The sequence below is a fragment of the Glandiceps talaboti genome, chromosome 7 (genome assembly GCF_964340395.1).
Source record: "Glandiceps talaboti chromosome 7, keGlaTala1.1, whole genome shotgun sequence".
Lineage (NCBI taxonomy): Eukaryota > Metazoa > Hemichordata > Enteropneusta > Spengelidae > Glandiceps > Glandiceps talaboti.
The window spans coordinates 6891250-6909509 of NC_135555.1; the positions used below are offsets into that span (position 1 = coordinate 6891250).

The 18260-nt window shown below is 34.6% G+C and overlaps 1 protein-coding gene across 1 annotated transcript; it reads right to left on the bottom strand.

The window, feature by feature from the left end:
* Nucleotides 1-4709: 4709 nt before the first annotated feature.
* LOC144437843 (cilia- and flagella-associated protein 418-like) lies at nt 4710-18171 on the bottom strand. Its single transcript, XM_078126871.1, has 4 exons — nt 17988-18171; nt 8001-8198; nt 5610-5758; nt 4710-4838 (listed from the first exon to the last, which is right to left on the bottom strand). Exons 1-4 carry the CDS (start codon nt 18107-18109, stop codon nt 4729-4731), a joined length of 579 nt encoding a protein of 192 aa, XP_077982997.1. The 5' UTR covers nt 18110-18171; the 3' UTR covers nt 4710-4728.
* Between the last annotated feature and the right edge of the window lie 89 nt (nt 18172-18260).

Consider the following 18260-nt stretch of genomic DNA (forward strand, 5'->3'; position numbering starts at 1 on the left):
GAGAAGGGGTGGCTGAAATAATGCTTGAGTTTCAATTGGCTGGGCTTAACATTTTTTGAGAAGAGAGGGTGCGAGGAACTACACCATTTGTTTAACCGTAAATTGTGTACATTTCCTAACTGTAGCTATGCAGACAAATTACATGAGATAGTATCAAGATGATATGTTGGAACCCAAGGTGAACTCAGTGAATTCTCCTTGTCATTATCATTATAATGGAAATTGAAGTTTGGATTTTGATGTCGAAGGTACAGCTCTGTTTACAAATTCAGGGCCATTCTTTCCATAGCAAATTGTCGCTTCAAAATGAATTGTGGAATAACGTTAGTGTCAGTGTTCAATGAGATAATTATATCAAACGACATTTTAACAAAAGACATCATCGAACACAATTATTGAAAGAAATATCTTCAAATAATGGATCTTAAACTACGTACCTAGTTTAATAGTTTTTCAGGGCCACCAAATATTCCAAAAAGAGATCTGCGGGTTTATCAGCATGAAATGTTTTAATATAAGGAACAAGATGTAAATGAGATCGAGCGCATCTTCGGAGTCACGAGTCACTGCATGCAGCATAGCAGGCAACCTCACGTTGAACGACTTTTTCCGTCTTTTTTTTTTTTGAGTTTCACTCGCTGACATTATAATTGCGACTTGCTATCTTCAAATGAAGGAGACTTTCAAGACTACTGTTACTCGCAGAAAATGCACAGTGCATGTGCGCACTTCTTTTGTACGTTCCCGCGCAAAAAAAATTAATTTGCTGCAAAATGTTACAACTTTTAATTGGACACATTTTAATTCAAAGTTAAGCCAGCGTACAATAGCGATATAGGATACATATTAATAGCCATGAGTCAGTGTACAGTCACTAAATAGTGAACTAGCCATTGAAATCGCGCATGCTAGGAATCGTCACGTAAATAACGATTTCAATAGCATCGCTATGTATTCAAAAAGTACCTTTTTCCCCCAAAAAAATCTCAGGGGGGCAGCTAGCTGCCCCTCTTGCCCCCCCCCCCCCCACAGGCTACGGTACTGCATACATACATACATACATACATACATACATACACACACACACACACATACATACATACATACATACATACATACATACATACATAAATACACACACACACACACACACACACACACACACACCAGACAAATAGACAATACAGATTGCTAAATAACTGTGTTCCAACAGCTTAATTTATTTCTGAACTATCGGTACTTCAGAGAATTCTAATTTATACAAGGCACAAGACATTAGGTTGTTTCTGTAATACAAGTCCCCAAAATAACTTCAATCCTTACTGGTATATATTTGTACACAGGTTAGAAGTTTTAATTTGATATAAATCTAATAGCTATCAATTGTATATCACATAGCAAAGCCTCACTCTAAATTGATTGACAAGAGCCCTAGTGCTTAAGTACAAGTGTAGATATTGGGCGGATCATTGACACTAAATGCGATGACTGATACCTCAGTTAGTGGTCGGAGCTGATACTGAGCAAATTAACATGTGTCTTGTCATTACCGGGATTGATCAAATGAAAATCGGAAGGTTTTCCTTAATCTTAACTTTGTAATAAAATGGTGAAATTTACTAGACAACAATACATATCGTTTGAAACCTTCAAAAACATATTTTGATGTACATATTGATGCCATTGAAATTGTCCGTGAGGTATAGTGTGTCGTGCCAACCTATCAAATACCACTTCTTGTGAAAGGGGAACCTCATTAGAACTGAATGATGCGACCTATCTTATGGTCTACTTATTTACGTAACTGGGCAAGCGGAATTACTACCAAAAGTAACAACACTACTCTTTAGTACACTCATAATTATGCAACTTTTTACCTTGGATACATTTGTAGGTGAACATCATTTGGTCAACTTCAATAATGAAAAATTGGCATACAGTTTATTGTGACTGTGACTGAAAAAAGAGACAACCATTTTCATTTTCAAATCACTGAATAACACTAGTAAACTAATTATATGTACAAGGATATTTATCTGGTGACAAATGTATAGTGTAGGGTAAAATTTGCATATTGTACGACTAACTGAAAACATAAGTGTTTTTTTTCCAATTGACATAAACCATAGACACTCCACTTACGTGGATGGTCTATGAATAAACGTAAACAGTTGAATTAACTGGGTCCTGACAACAATATCCGAGAGACAATATATATCATGCTTCAATTTGAATAGTGGTATGGCATGGAATGGCGTTCCAATTGTACAGTACTAGCTCTGGGGATTTGCATATTAGATACCCTGTTCTGTGAGAAGATATATGTAACCAGAAGTTGCTGTGATTTATTGTACACATTCTTGGAAATTCATTGTTAATGGAGATGCATGCATAGCAGATGAAACACAGTGCAGTCTGCTGGCAACTCAGTAAAATCAATATTTTGATATGTATTAAATCACGGGAAGGAATTTCAAATGATATTATTATGGCAGTGATAAAATGATTCATCAGATCTGAAACACCCTCCTACTCATTGCAACAATTGCAGAAGAAACAGGATCAGGGCTGGAAATGAAAATATGATGAAGATATCAATGTTGATGATGAAGGGGAAAGGGGGTGGGGGACATTTTTAATGACATTTCTACTAAAATGTAAGTATACCTAATATTCAACTTCTCTCTACATTGATGGATTTGGATGACCGTCAGTGTGTACATGTGATGGTTTACTACTGGCATGTGCTGTTCACCCATTCCCAGCAGAAGATTTCGCTTGATTTTCAGTAGAATTTGTTCATCTGACTATAAGTGGAGAAAGCAATTGTGAAAAACAATGAAATGTATCGTTACTAGACTAAATCCTACTCAATTAGCTGCTAAAGGCAGGCATGACAAAAATATATAGATCTAACACTTTGGGGCAAAACAATACAAGCATGTGGAAGTCGATGTTTACAAGTATAATACAGCAAATAACATGACACTTATCTTGATTAAAAAGGTTATTGTGTCTGACAGGTTTCTATCATTGGTAGGGATGATCAATTGGCTGGATGAATTAACCAGAGTGATTCATTTCAATACAGGTAAGTACTGGCATTTATGCGAAATAAAAATAACTCAATTTAAACTCTATAAAAGCGCAAATTAGTAGAAATAATCTGTTATTAATTATATACTATCACATTTACAAATACCTTGAATATTATGATTATTATTATAACTTGCTAAAATGTATTGAGGGATGTAAATATTCTTGAATCTGATAAATGTGAATTTACACTGTAGGTGTGTGTTTAATAATTCATTGGTTGCTTCTTAAGACCTGGAGGGAATGAAATATGGGAATGAAATATATTTCATATTGATAAATTGCAACAATCAGGCTTATGACGTCCAGTGCTATGTTTGAGAGGCTTAAATTTGGTTGAACATTGCATAAAGTGTAAGTCTGTAACTAATATGTCCCAAGCAGATACTTATTGCAGATACCATGATAGTGAGAAGTTTTCAACCTCCACAAAGACATACATTTCAAATGAAGTTCAATGGTGATAAACAATCTTTGAAGATTCTATGAAATGTAGAGACCAAATCAAAGGTTTCTATCAATACAGTTAGCGATTTAAAAAGAAAGGACAATGCTTTGTACATAACTCTAGTGTAGAACTTTCAAGGTGACAGAGTGGTATATATTGTAGAGCTACCCATGTCATACAGAAATGTTATGATATATAACTTCCCATACGAGGACAGTCTTATAATATACATTTTTTCTCAAGTGACAAGATTAACAAATGAAGTATCACAGTATGTTATGCACTCTCCTTAAACATCTTGATGTATCAAGGGTGCCAAACGTCTCCATTATTGGCAAAGCAGTTAGAAGTTATCAGTCACAAAACTCCAGATGCTCCCTTTCTAGACCCTAACAGAAACTACAGAAGGCATTACTGCATTTTGAGCCCTCTCATGATAAAAAATCTGAGGAAGAAAATGGTTCTATAGACCTCCCCCTGGGTGACAAGATATCCGAAATAAGTTATGAATGTTAACTTCTCAGGAGAGAGAGAATCTAGATTAACATGAATTTGCTTGGTAATGGAGGTAAGAATGGAACATGATAAAATTGCAATACCACTCCAAACATGGATAGAAGGGATTCTTAAGGACGAAGAATTAATATATGAGTCAGGGTATCAGCTATGGTATCAAAATTCTACCAGAAGCAATGGTAAGAGAAACACTTTGTTCCAGATATGGGTCCATTGATTGGTGGTGAGCGAGATAATCTATGCTACAGGTGTCATTGTAGTGTACTGTGTATCATTGTTGTAAACCACTAGACTCTTTACAGCAGTTAACAGACACCACATTTTTCATAGCTTCAGTAGAAAAATGTGTTCTGGTTTGCAAGAATGAGTGTGTATCAAAACACATTTTACAATCCATAAAGAAACAAGGGCATGAAAAAGAAACAGCTTGATGTATCAATAGATAAAAAAAAATAAAGCACAGACTAGGGGATTTCTACAATTATTAAATCTGCTAACAACAGCCTCTCATCGGAACACAGATTAACAACATGTAAAAACAATAACTTTTGTGACCATATTTCATTTCTAAATCAAAAGACATATGCAACAAATTGTTCAATTTGACAAGAAGATTGCGATTTGAAAGCATTTTAAAGGTAAGTTTATGTGAAGTGAGGCATTGATTATCATCGGGTGGTGTGTTTACCACATACCCACTTTAACTCCGCATCTTTTTGTAAATCTATCCAATCTCGAATTGAACGCCATTTACATTGACATGCATACGCACGGCAACCTGTGGAAGAAATCAAACAAATATAGCACATCAGGAAATATTTTACTTCTGGAAGTAATTTCTCAATACGCTTAATTTTTTTACAATGAAGAATTCTATCTGCCATCATTTTACTTGGATTTGTATGCAGATCTTAGCAGGGAAGTACCCTTTGTAGTTATTAATAAACAGAAGAAAATGTAGACCACTTGACTATACATGTACCTATAAGAGATCAAATGCAAAAGCCCTTGGAAGGGCCCCAGTGAATGGCAGACTCCACAACTACTGTACTCTCTTATAATCAAAAGAAAACAGGTGACAGATGTCATCATTTCCCTTGTTTTTCAGTTTGACCCTTATAAATGGATTCACACTATACTCTTCCAGGATTTCCGCAGATCAGGATAATTATCTCAATCTGGATACATTGTTGAATCCCACACTGGTTCAATATTGAACACTCTAGCACAAGTAACTATGACATGGGGCAGATGGAAATGGATATGTATGCTTTTTCCTCTTAAAGACCTACAAGAAACCTAGGCATTTGACACAGGTTGTCAAAGGCAATTTTTTTCAATATATGTTTTGAAGAATATTTTATTTGAAATGACTTTATCCATTTATCCTGATTGGGATGATTATAAAACAATCTTATCTATCCTAATAGGGATACATAAAGAAAGCACAGTATGTTTTTTTGGATAACCTGCCAGGATAATAAATGCTATTGATTCCTGAGTAATTATGGACGGCAATAGATTTGTAATACATGTAGATCAGACTTACCTTTCTTTTTGTTTAGCTTGGCACTCAATTTATTAAAGTCTGGAACATTATTTCTAAAGAAAAGATAATCACAACTTGACTGCCATTCATAATTATCATACATAACAACTCTAAAATCACAGTCTGTACATCTTAGTCTGTCACAGGCCCTGCAACCAAGCAAAAGCATAGATGTATCAATTTCATGTTCAATCAAAAGCAGAGTTTCCTTGATCTGAAATCCTATTTAGCAGGATTTTTGAATCTCACCATAGATAACTTACCAAATCTATTTCAGCTAAATCACCCAGATAGCCAATTAAACTTTAACGTGTATATGGTACAATGATGTAGATTTGTCATGTGACCATGTGCTCACAGAGAGAGAGAGAGAGAGAGAGAGAGAGAGAGAGAGAGAGAGAGAGAGAGAGAGAGAGAGAGAGAGAGAGAGAGAGAGAGAGAGAGAGAGGGGGGGGGGGGGGGTTATACAGTTTTTCATGTTCTCATCCCTGTTCAAAGTGATGAGCTTTGGGGCTTCATCACTTCATCTCAATAAATTGATCTGCAGTCATACAACAAGTCTACATCACTGAACCATATACAATAACCACTGAAGACAGCTGAGAGATTCAGCCAAAAGATACCTTTAATGTATATGTAGGTACATTATCTATATTCTTCAGTTTGACTCTACTACTAAATTTTTCAAGTTTTAATATGGTTTGTACATTCTCTATATTGAAATGAGAAAGGGTTAATATAGTTTTCAGTTATCTTTCTGATTTTCAACTCTTAATATATTAAAGTAATTGTAAATGACAAAATTAAATTTCTGTATAATTTATAGTGGGTGATCTTCCCTAGCAAGAGCACATCATCTACGATGTTTCATTCCTTATCTATACTGAGATAGTCCATTTTATTTCATGTTATCGACATATTTGTTCAATACATTGACAATGCTTTCCCCTCCTCTCTGAAAATAAAGTGGTCTTGTTGGTGGATTTTTGAGCTGATTGGGTTACCTTGGAGACAATTATGTACAAGTATTTCATTGGATTGCCAAGTAATGAGACGCTATGTGTGCTGTGTCCAAAGATCAAACTTTTTAATATGTATCAGGATATGAATGCGAGTCATTTCTTTATAATTCTAAATGAGGGGTGAGAAGTTTGGCAGTATGTGCTGATAATTGATCTTGTTTCTGCTATTACTATTATTAGCTATGCTGATGAACATTTAAACAACTACATGTGCAAGAAAGAAGAGAATATTCTGGACTCCATGTATGGCTCCGTCAATGATATTAATGAAAAGCCAACATCATTTTTTTTATTTTGTAATGTTAAACCACTGATGTAGTCATAAACATGTCTGGCTTCAGGCACCGGTGGCTTTTAACTCAGCTTACATATCCACCAAGGCATGATGTCTTCACTCCCTGGTTTATGCAACCCTGGGTCTCTGTTCAAATTGTAACTTTGGTTTCAATTGTACACACACGAAGCTTGATCAAGGCATTGAAAGAAGTAATCATAGAAGACAGTCCCCTCAAAAACTTTACTGCTGTGTCACTAATGATTAAAATAAATACATCTGTGTATTTCCTTTGTTTTCTATTTAATGTGCCCCAGATTTAAATAAAAATGGCCACATTTACATGTGTAAATACCTGTGTCTGTAATATGCAAGAAATAGCTGATTTTGAAAATTGATCCTGAAGGTCAAGATCAAATTCAACTGTCAAGGTCTTCAAAGAAAGCTTGCACCTGACAATATGGAGTAGACATCTGAATCGGAGTCTCTATGCATTAAAGATTTTGAGTTACATGTACATGTATAATGTAAATATTGAATTTTAACTAAAAAGATGGCTGCCATTTGCTCAAGTTTACATATGTTGTGAAACAAAGTGACATGCATACGGTATGTCGCATATGATGTCACCTTTATGCAAGCTTTGAATGAAATTGCATGTCAGGAAATGACATATTACAGACAGATGCAAAGAGCCCATCATAGTAGCCTTTTCCTTTGGGGGAGGGGGGGGGGAGACCTAAAAATATGCATTCACAGCCACACAGTTGCAGACTATGGTTTCAATCACAGGTTCTCACATTAATGTTGATGTCTATCAGTATAAGTGGAGTCATAAGGATTGCATAGGGTTATTGTTTTCATTTATGTACAGCTCTGAGACAACTGTGTTTCACTACTGAATTTTAATCCTAATCTAATGATTTGAGAGGGTATCTGAAGATGTAGGTGCCATGTAGCAAAATTACTTCAGGAAGGGTTACAGACATGTTTATAAATTATACATGTATCTGCATCTAAATTAACTGTCCTTAGTTCTTAACCAAGGCAGGAGATTGAAAATGCCATATGTCTGATTTCTGTTATGATACCTACCTCTGTGACATTGTAGTGGCTGGTCCTAATGAAGAATTTGAGCCTCCTAAATAAACTGGATAACATTTCTTGTCCTGATTTGAATTAAAGGATGCAGACCGTTTTTTCTCTACTTCTATCTTTTCAGGTGGTTCTGGTACATCACAGATGTCATCTATTATTGCATCTAAATCATCTTCCCCACTGGTCTTCTTAGATCTGGAAGATTAAATTGATGATTGGGAAAGTTTATGAGACAGAATTGTACACACTCTATCTCAATTTGGCAACAAATTCCTTGGGATTGATTTGTCCCTCTTCCCTTTTGTGGTGATTCCTAAGAATTACCAGTTTGATCATTTTGCTCAACAGTTTGTATTTAAAAATCTTGTCTTTCATTAGATTTCACACATACATGTACACTGCTTATGGATTAGAGAAGAAGTTGCGAACATTAAGTGCCTATGTCCAAAAACATATGTCTAACACATGCACATTTCCATAACTTTTGTTGTTCTTTTATATTAGCTTCTGAGTGTATATCATTGCTGGTAATGGACATTTCCTGCAGCTCTGTACATTTTATGTACATACAGTTAACAACATCATCACCCTGGATTTTGTTTTGCTTGTCTCCTACATGCGTGTAGTACGTGTACTTGAATTGTACAATGGTTACCCTGTGTTCCATTGTACATGAATTTTACATGTCCTGGAAATTGTCCTTGAAAGAGGCTTACAAAGTAGCCTATTACATACATGCCAATTTCTCAGTCCCCTCTGATGAAAATGTGAGTGAACACAGCTAAAGGTACATATACATGTACATATACCTATTCACCAAAACCTTTCACCAATATACATTTTGTGTATGAAAAATCTGAACCCATCAAAAATAATTTCATCTAAAATTTAGCATGTGTTCCTGACAAACAAGCATTACATTGCACAAGTATCGTAATGTCAATACTGATGCATGAAATGAAAAATTGATTGAGTTTGGAATCATTCATATTGCCATCAGATCATTTACCTCCATGATTATTATATTGTTGCTGTCTCTCTTGATTTATCAGTTTATTGAAAGATAATACAGATGGGACTGTCATATAGTATATACATGTATTTTTCATTTTATGTATGTGATTGTGAATGAGTTCTTCTAAATTCAGTTGCCTAAAGTATGTGGATATCACTAACTTATAAGAATTATTTAATGGCAACCCGTATAGCACAATACAGCATTTATACTTTATGTACATGTCAGAAACACCTGTGATTTCTCATACTTTGTGTCCTCTCTACTAAATTTGCATTTGAGTCAATTTTAGAGCATTCTGAATTGCTCCCTACATTCTAACTTGTATGTACAAAGTACGTACGTATGTATGTATGTATGTATGTATGTATGTACATGTATATGCATGTGTATGTATGTATGTATGTATGTATGTATGTATGTATGTATGTATGTATTTATGTATGTATGTGTGTGTGTATGTATGTATGTGTGTATGTATGTATGTATGTATGCATGCATGTATGTATGTATATGCATGTGTATGTATGTATGTATGTATGTATGTATGTATGTATGTATGTGTGTGTGTATGTATGCATGTATGTATGTATGTATGTATGTATGTATGTATGCATGCATGCATGCACCTCGGCAGGCAGGCAGGCAGGTATGTATGTATGTATGTATGTATGTATGTGTGTGTGTGTGTGTGTGTGTGTGTGTGTGTGTGTGTGTGTGTGTGTGTGTGTTACATAAAAAATACCTAAAATGTAATTTACTTAATGTTGTAATTTGTACATAATTCATTTTTGAAAACAACAATTTTAGGACACAATTCTAATCTAAGTCATACAATATGTCAAGAGAATCTAAAATATCATGAAAAGTTCATTTTTGACTGACCTGTGCATGGTTTATATCACTACATACAGGTAAGTATACATGTAGCATGCATTGTTACTGTAAAGATATATGCACACATCTCAAAATGTACTGAGTTGAGTCTTGAAAGTTGTATTAAGCAAAGACATGACAAATTACATTGACTGTCTGCTCTTGCCTTCACTTCTGTCTGAATGCTTCATCTTCAAGTAATTACTTTATCCTTTAAGAACATTCAATTGTTTCATTCCATCTAAATGGGCATACTACCTACATGTGAAATTGAATGTTCTGCTAATAGAAAGTAATATAGTTGTCTGAAATTATAATTAGTACATGGTTTATTTTTTAAATCTGATTTGCTAATGGACCTTGTCAGAACAGAGAATTAATCTGTCTTGCCACTAGCCCATGGCCTAAGAATATGATACCTTCCTTGCACAATAATGAAAAGGTCATGATTCGCAGGCCATGAGTGTGTTGCTATATTTTTTCCATGTCAATTTCAGTGAAAACACAAAATGGATGAAAGACATTTGCCAGCTCGGTAATGTGTATAGTTTTTTGCATGTCAGTTTTATAAAATTCATGAGAAAACGGCTTCCTACATCATGTATGTGGTGGGTGGCCAAGCTTGAAGTGTGTTAATGATGTAATAGAAACCATTCACAAAGCAATCAGTTTTCCACGATGTTCTATTCAAATACAATTCTTATTCTAATAACTTTGATAACTACTATATGCCAGAACATGACAATTTTTTTCTCTTTTTTGATTGACTGTCACAGACCTGCAAAAGGAAAATATCAAAATACAATTGCTAAATGTCTGTCCAATTAGAGTGTATTGTGGATTCACTGGTTGAGCAAATCACTGTGCTTCAACTAAATGCCACAAACCAATTTGCAGCAAAAACAGACAAAAAATTGGTTATTTATATTTTTCTTCAAAATGACAAATTTGTCAACCAATAATGCATTTTGCCAACAAATACACCTTCCTGGATAAGTTTTGATGCCAGCAGGGTCTGCAATTTTCTTTTTAGTAAGCGTCCATGAGGACCATTGGATGTAGATGTGTGGCCCACAGAGAGATTGTAGGATTTATAGTTTACTGGCTTATCAATGTTACATTCATTTAATCTTGTTTTATCATTTGTGTTGCCATTTGTATATGTAGTATTACAAAAATTCATAAAAAAATTATTCTAAAGAGTACAAAATGTAAACTGCAAAAATAGTCAAATTTTAAACATTTCAGATGAGGTTACAAATGTAAGTCTGTTTTATATAACATTTTTATTTCACCAGAAATTCAGCCAAGGGTGACTACATTACATGTAGTTCTTTGACAATTGACAGACTTGTTACATCTCTTGAAAATCCCTGACGTGTGAGAATCAACCATGAAAATTGCATTTCTAGTCCTGGAGGTTGGTTTGAAGTTTAGTAATATCTAAATAACCTCTGATACAAATGAAAATTTCCTGGTGCAAAAATATCATATCATGAAATCATTCATTTAGTGATATCTCCTGGTGCTAATAATGATGACAACATTTAATGTTTCAGTAGCATTATTGAGATTAATGCATACTGAAACATACATGTACATCATGTAAATATCAATAATTCTGCATATGAACAAAAAATAATTCAGAAAAATTTCAGACATGTCATGTCAAATTTACTGAATTTGCATGAATATGTAATAAGAATACATTGATAAAATGCCTTCTATGATGGATGTCATGATCATAGTGCTATGCAATTATTACTCCAGGCACAGGTCTATATTGGACACAATGGCCTATATAACTTCAACTCCCTGGGGGAGCATGCAATCCACTGCAGCCTCTGTGGAAAGAGTAAGCACACATCATTGACCATACGCATAGCAACCGCTGTCCTACCAGGTCTCAATTACACAGCTCAGTAAACTGAAGCACAATCATGGTTCAATTAAATCTGGCTGAGGGATTTTAGCCATTCAGAAACAAACATCAACGACAAGACTCCAACCTGCAACATTCAGATTCAGCACACCACCCCAACCATTCCAACATTACAACTCCGTTCATTTGGAATAATATGATAATATTCATCTTCAGGTAACATCTATGAAAGATTATGCACCATAGCAATGGACATACACCTTGTCAATATTCATTACGCACTATCTTAAGTCCATTAGCTTTGTCATGTTAATTTTTACTCATATCACTTCTCATGAAGACTCTTTAACACAACGACATGTAGGTAACTGCAAATTATGAAGGCACAATCTCAAGTTATATAACAATAAAATATAGGCAAAAAAATCAGTACATGTACAGTACATATAAGAAGATACTTGTGTACAGTCTCTTGATATGTTTAGCCTGGATGAAAACTGTCCAATTCTACCTCTGATAAGCCAAGAATTCAATAACGAAAGAGAATCACTATGTAATATTAATATCAATTATGATAATAAATGACATATCAATAATATCACAAAGTATACAAAATGTATGTGAATGGTAAGATTAGATGATAACAAATTCTACAAAGATTGATGATATTTTGTCTGTTTCCAATATTGTATATTGATAACAGTGCATCTATTTTAACTACAATACTTCAATACTGTCTATTTCAAATGCCTGACTACATTTTGACTGCAATTTCAAAAGGCTAGCCTACGCGGTGACCACTCATTTTTTTTCCTTCGATTTTTAGTTTTACTGAGAAGGGCCTGGAGTTTTCTCAAACAAAGCAACAATAAAAGTTTAAACAAATTATTTCACAAAGCATATATTTTAACAAGATTGTGTTTACTTTTATAATAATTTCATATGTATTTATTTCAAAATATTTATAATTGTGTGTGTGTGTGTGTGTGTGTGTGTGTGTGTGTGTGTGTGTATTTCAAATAATAACGGCACAACAAACTTGTATATTAAATCCACGAGACTAAATAAGAAAACACCATCAAAGAAGAAAACTGTAAATAAAATGATATGAATAAACTACATGTAGACAAGCATATGTTAAAATAAGCTGGAATATGAACTCTAGTCTTTCCTTTATTGAAATCAATCAACAATCTACCTAATAAAATTTCTATATAATTAATGTGATAAAATTGAAATAAGTGATTCGATGTAAGTGCACCCAAGGTAATTCTTGATTTCATTACTGAAATCGTATTTCGAGAGATTAATACTAGTATTAGTCATAAGTTCAATATATATACAGCTGAAGGTCAGGGTTGGTGGTTTTCTTTACTTTGTTTGCCTATTACTGAGAATTTTGCTTTTAATTTGAAGATTTCAGAAACTAATTAAAACTGGCGGCTAATATACGTAATAGATTGTGATATAATTCCATATGTACATTGTGAGAAAACCTCAGGCAGTCTGTTTGTGAGAATATTTAAAGCAAGATTTTTTATGAGCTATTTTCAATATCCATTTCATTTCAATTGTAAGATACATGTACAATTGATTCTAAAACCTCAGCTATGAGATACATTTGTATGTATGATTTTTGGAGGCTATACACAATGTATATGCATATGGTCATATTCCACGTATAGTGTGTGTACATTGTCAGAAAACCTCCGCTTGTTTGTGTCGATATTCAAACCATGGATTTTTGCAAGCTAATGTCTGTTTCATTTCAATTTTAAGATACAAATTGATTCCAAGACCTCAGCTGTGAGATGTTTAAAAGTTTGATGTTTGTGAGTCAATCTCTATTTTGTCTCAATAACATTCATGCCAAAATCACACTCCAAAGAATTGAGGGCACCATCCATAAAGTTGTATTTTCATGTGTACCACACCTCATTTCAGTTCGATGCACCCCACCCTTTGATGTGTGACAGTTGGATTGTTCACAGCACTACAGTTATATTGTTTGAGTAGTCCTTATAAACACACATCAACAGAGTTCAATGAAAGCTTCATATTTACTTGCTGTACACACGCAGTATTCCATACACTTTAATAGTCTACAAACATGTAGTACTGATGAATAACTAGTCACATTTTCACTCAGTCTGTTGCAAGGACCATGTACCACTCATTTCAGGTAATTTTTGTGGGTGAATTTGTTCTCCCTACTGACTTAATGTGTTCGTAAGCTGTGACCTCTGTTTGGAAACCAAGTAGGGAGTTACCCTACTTATAGTGGCACCAACTTGCGACCCATTTCCTTGAGGAAACATTCAATATTTACATAAAACTCAGCTAGTTAGTATCATATTTGTGTTAATGTGTTGTATCTTGCAATTACAATTATATAATTATTAAATCATTATAATCATATTTGTTGTATCTTGAAATTAGTGTAATGTCTCCATATATGACATTGTGTAGGTTTGTGGGTGTATTTCTCTACAACCTTGATGTCAGCACAAATTTCTGGGTAACATGTAAAAATTATGTCAGTAAATCATTTGCCTTTAAAGTATGGTTACAAGTATCAATTAAACATACAATATTCTTTAAAAAACAATACAGACACATGTTCAGATCTTGCCTATGTTCCCAATGTCTATAGTCTGATAACGGTTTTAAAAACCATTCAAACATTAGAATAAGTGGTTTGAAATATTATTTCTTGTTCTACAAAGAGGGATCAGACACTTTCCCGATTAGGTCACCAGTGCCCCTTTGTACCTTATTGAACGAGTCCAATGAAGCATATGACAAACTTAAAATTTAAAAGTAGCAAGCATATTTCTGTTTCCTTTCTGGTATACTTCCTAATATTGATAAACTAGAGTAAGAATGCAGTGTGAAATAGTCAGAACTTTTGGAAAGCCTTTGAGTTAAGTTTTGATTAGACCAAAAGGCATTTGTGATTTGTGAATATACTAAAAAGTGTGTGTGTTTGTGTGTGTGTGTGTGTGTGTAATATATTATACTACACACACCTGGCAATATCAGGTGGATTCTACCTAGTTACAATACACCCATGGCACTACAAAAACAAATGACAATAGAATGAATGAACATGTGTGGACATATGGATAGCTAGCAAACATAAAGTCACCTTGAAATTCACTCCCAGACCAGGCTGCCACGATGATTTTTCTGATGTCAATATTTGTATTCACGTTTAATAGGACTAAAATGATATTTAAAGAAAATTGAACATTTATAAAATGTACATGTAGTATACCAGTTCTCACATTACTGATATACATACGGACTATGTCGGATCACTTTTTTTGAGAATTAAATTTTGTATAGCTCTGACAGTCAGGAAACTGTTTTTCTCACCAAATGCTAATCCAACATGGGCCTTTAAATCCTGTAGACACAAGACATGACTCCCTAGGTGAATGACAATTTGAATCAACAGAATTAATTCATAAGGAGTATGGCCAAGTTCAAATAATCTGCAGTCTGTAGTAAAATGATCAAATTATGGAAAGTCTAAAATAGCCACATTTGACAATATAGAATAGTAAACTAAAACTATGTACTCCCTCACACTGATTAAAACAGCTGGAGGTAGAAAACGAATTATGTCTAATAATGTACAGCTTGCACTAGACTGTCAACAATCGATCGAGCTTGGGCCTTCGCAATACTAGTGTTGCGCCGGACCGGAGTTTAGATAAAACGTAGGAAAAAAGGCGCGAGTGACTGTCGACAGTCTAAGCTTGCACCTGATTCATCAAATGAAAGGAAAAGTACATTTATTCTATAGCCTAGCTGGATTGTGTTTCTACTGTACAATGTACTAGTATTCCTGGTGATAATCAGAGTGGCATATACTGAAATACATTTTTGTATTGTATTTCACATATTTCACATATTTTACAGAGAGAGAGAGAGAGAGAGAGAGAGAGAGAGAGAGAGAGAGAGAGAGAGAGAGAGAGAGAGAGAGACAGAGAGACAGAGAGACAGAGACAGAGAGAGAGAGAGAGACAGACAGACAGACAGACAGACAGAGATGAAAGACTGGCTGACAGCAACAAAGACATGGCTAGAGAGGTAGACACACACACACACACACACACACACACACACACACACACACACACACACACAATGTTATATGTACCTGAATTGGATTGTACATGGAATGGTGAAATAAAACAATGCCTCTCTATCACACATGCAGCCCCAACACCTACAACCTAGTGTTTTTGTATAATTACACAATGTCAATTAAAATCTACCAAGTTCTATTGGTAAATTTACCTAGATTCCTAACCAAAGTTGTGATAAAGGTATAGAACTGAAAATCTATGCAGAATCCCCCCCCCCTCCCCCAATCTGACCAAACCCCATACAACTGTCACTTCTCAGGATTTGCTCAAAGCCCTTACATACAAATGTACAAGTACATACCCTTACAATTACTAACTGCACAGTAAGATTCTATAGGAATAAAGGGAAAAGAGAAAGGTATTTCACATCAGACAAACAATTGATTGTGTATGCATGTGTAATGTATGTTCAATTTAACCATGGATCTATTATTGAGAACTTTGTTTAGCTGGAAGGCTTAATGATTATGGTAATAATAACAATCTAAACCATAATTAGGAGAATTTATGCTTTTTAAACTTCGCTAAATCTATTTTTAATCACTTTTCAATGTAACCTGTCAATCACAAGACAATAGTAATCACAGTGTCCATTTCATGAAATATACTTAAACTGACTCAACAAAATTAAAAAATTCAATTACTTCGTCATAAATTCACATTTTATCAGAGTAATTGAAAATTCTTCCACTTGTATCCCTTGCAACAGCATTTGACAAAAGACCTTTACAAATTGTGGAGGCCCACCTGTAAACCCAATTCATAGTTTCCCAAATTAATTTGACTGAATACAGCACTGAAAGCAGATCAATAATAAATCATAATCATATTGCAGAATAAAATTTTGACCTTCCTTAGACTTCAAATTAGAAGTACATGCACATATATAATAGTGTTGATACAACATAACATATACATATATTGAATTGCTACTGTATTAATATCGAAAAATTCAGAAAAGTCAGTGGTTGCTGCTATGACTTGTGGACATATAACGCCAACTTTAACTTCCTATACTAGTATTGTTTGCATTATTATGCACTTGAATTGTTGTAGAATTCTACTCATACCAGTATATAGGCACTGTAACTTACAGAAATAACTAGCTTAATGCAGTACTTTCCTTGTGCCGTGTTGTCAGTATTACTTTCAGACCCACTAACCCATTATCTAAACACTTGGTTTGTAATGTCAAACACAAGTGGTCCACAGTTCTAAATGTCCCCCACTCCCAACCAAAAAAAATAAATAAATAAAATGACTCCAATAAAATAGTGTGAAGTCACCAGATATGAGATGTAGCATTTGATCTAGTCCTGATTTCAGATGGAGAGAGACATTAGTCAATCCTGAGTGATAACTCTCTCTTCTCAGGATCGAGTCTCAACTTACACTGTCCAGGACTACATTACATCTTTCTGGACACAATTGTTTCTTGCTGTTATTCTTGTATTGACAAGTGGTGTTAATACTTTATTAGGGTAGCATACACGTAAAAATAACCAAGACAATGTTATGGTTGACTGAAGATAAACACACAATGAAACGTGGTCGTGAATTGACTTTTCTTTTGAAAGACGATTACTGACATTGCGGTCGATATATTTTCATCGGGGCAGGGAAATATTTACATTCATGCTGAACTACGTTACTGCGTGTCAAATAGTACCGCGAGGGGAAAAATCACAAAATAATACGACCATCATGGTCAAATGCAACAGTAGCAGATGTTTGAATCGTTGAGACGGCACGGTAAATAAATAATTGAAGGCTTAGTAACTGTTACCACAATAATAATAGTTGGCTACGTCATTAATTACCATGCGGTACACTGTCAATATAACGTTACATTGTCAAATGATTGATGTACGAAATTAGTGTTGTGGAAACAAGTAGATGGGTAATTTGGTAGTTCCGAATCTGTAATGGCCTGACCCTGTCGAATAAAAGGTTGAACTTTACGTTTGTATAGCCCATGAGCCCACTGACAACGATTGCATTGATCAAACGTCCACAACGTAAACATGAATATGCGCTAGTGCTCTGTCACTTACCCGCTCTTCGATTTTCTTGAACTCGCATTTTTGGCCTCTTTGCTTTTGCTCTTCCGCGGCGAGTTAGTACAGAATTTACTTTCAACTTCGTCTAGTAAATCATCAATATCATCATCCATCATTCAAAGTACAATATTCACGGATAAACCAGCAGATAATAACGTTGTTTCATCTCTTTGCGCCACTGCCGTGTATCGGTTTTGATCAGTTGACCTATGACATGAAGTCAATCGTACGTAGAGGGCGCTAACTTATTTCTCCACAGCTAATTCG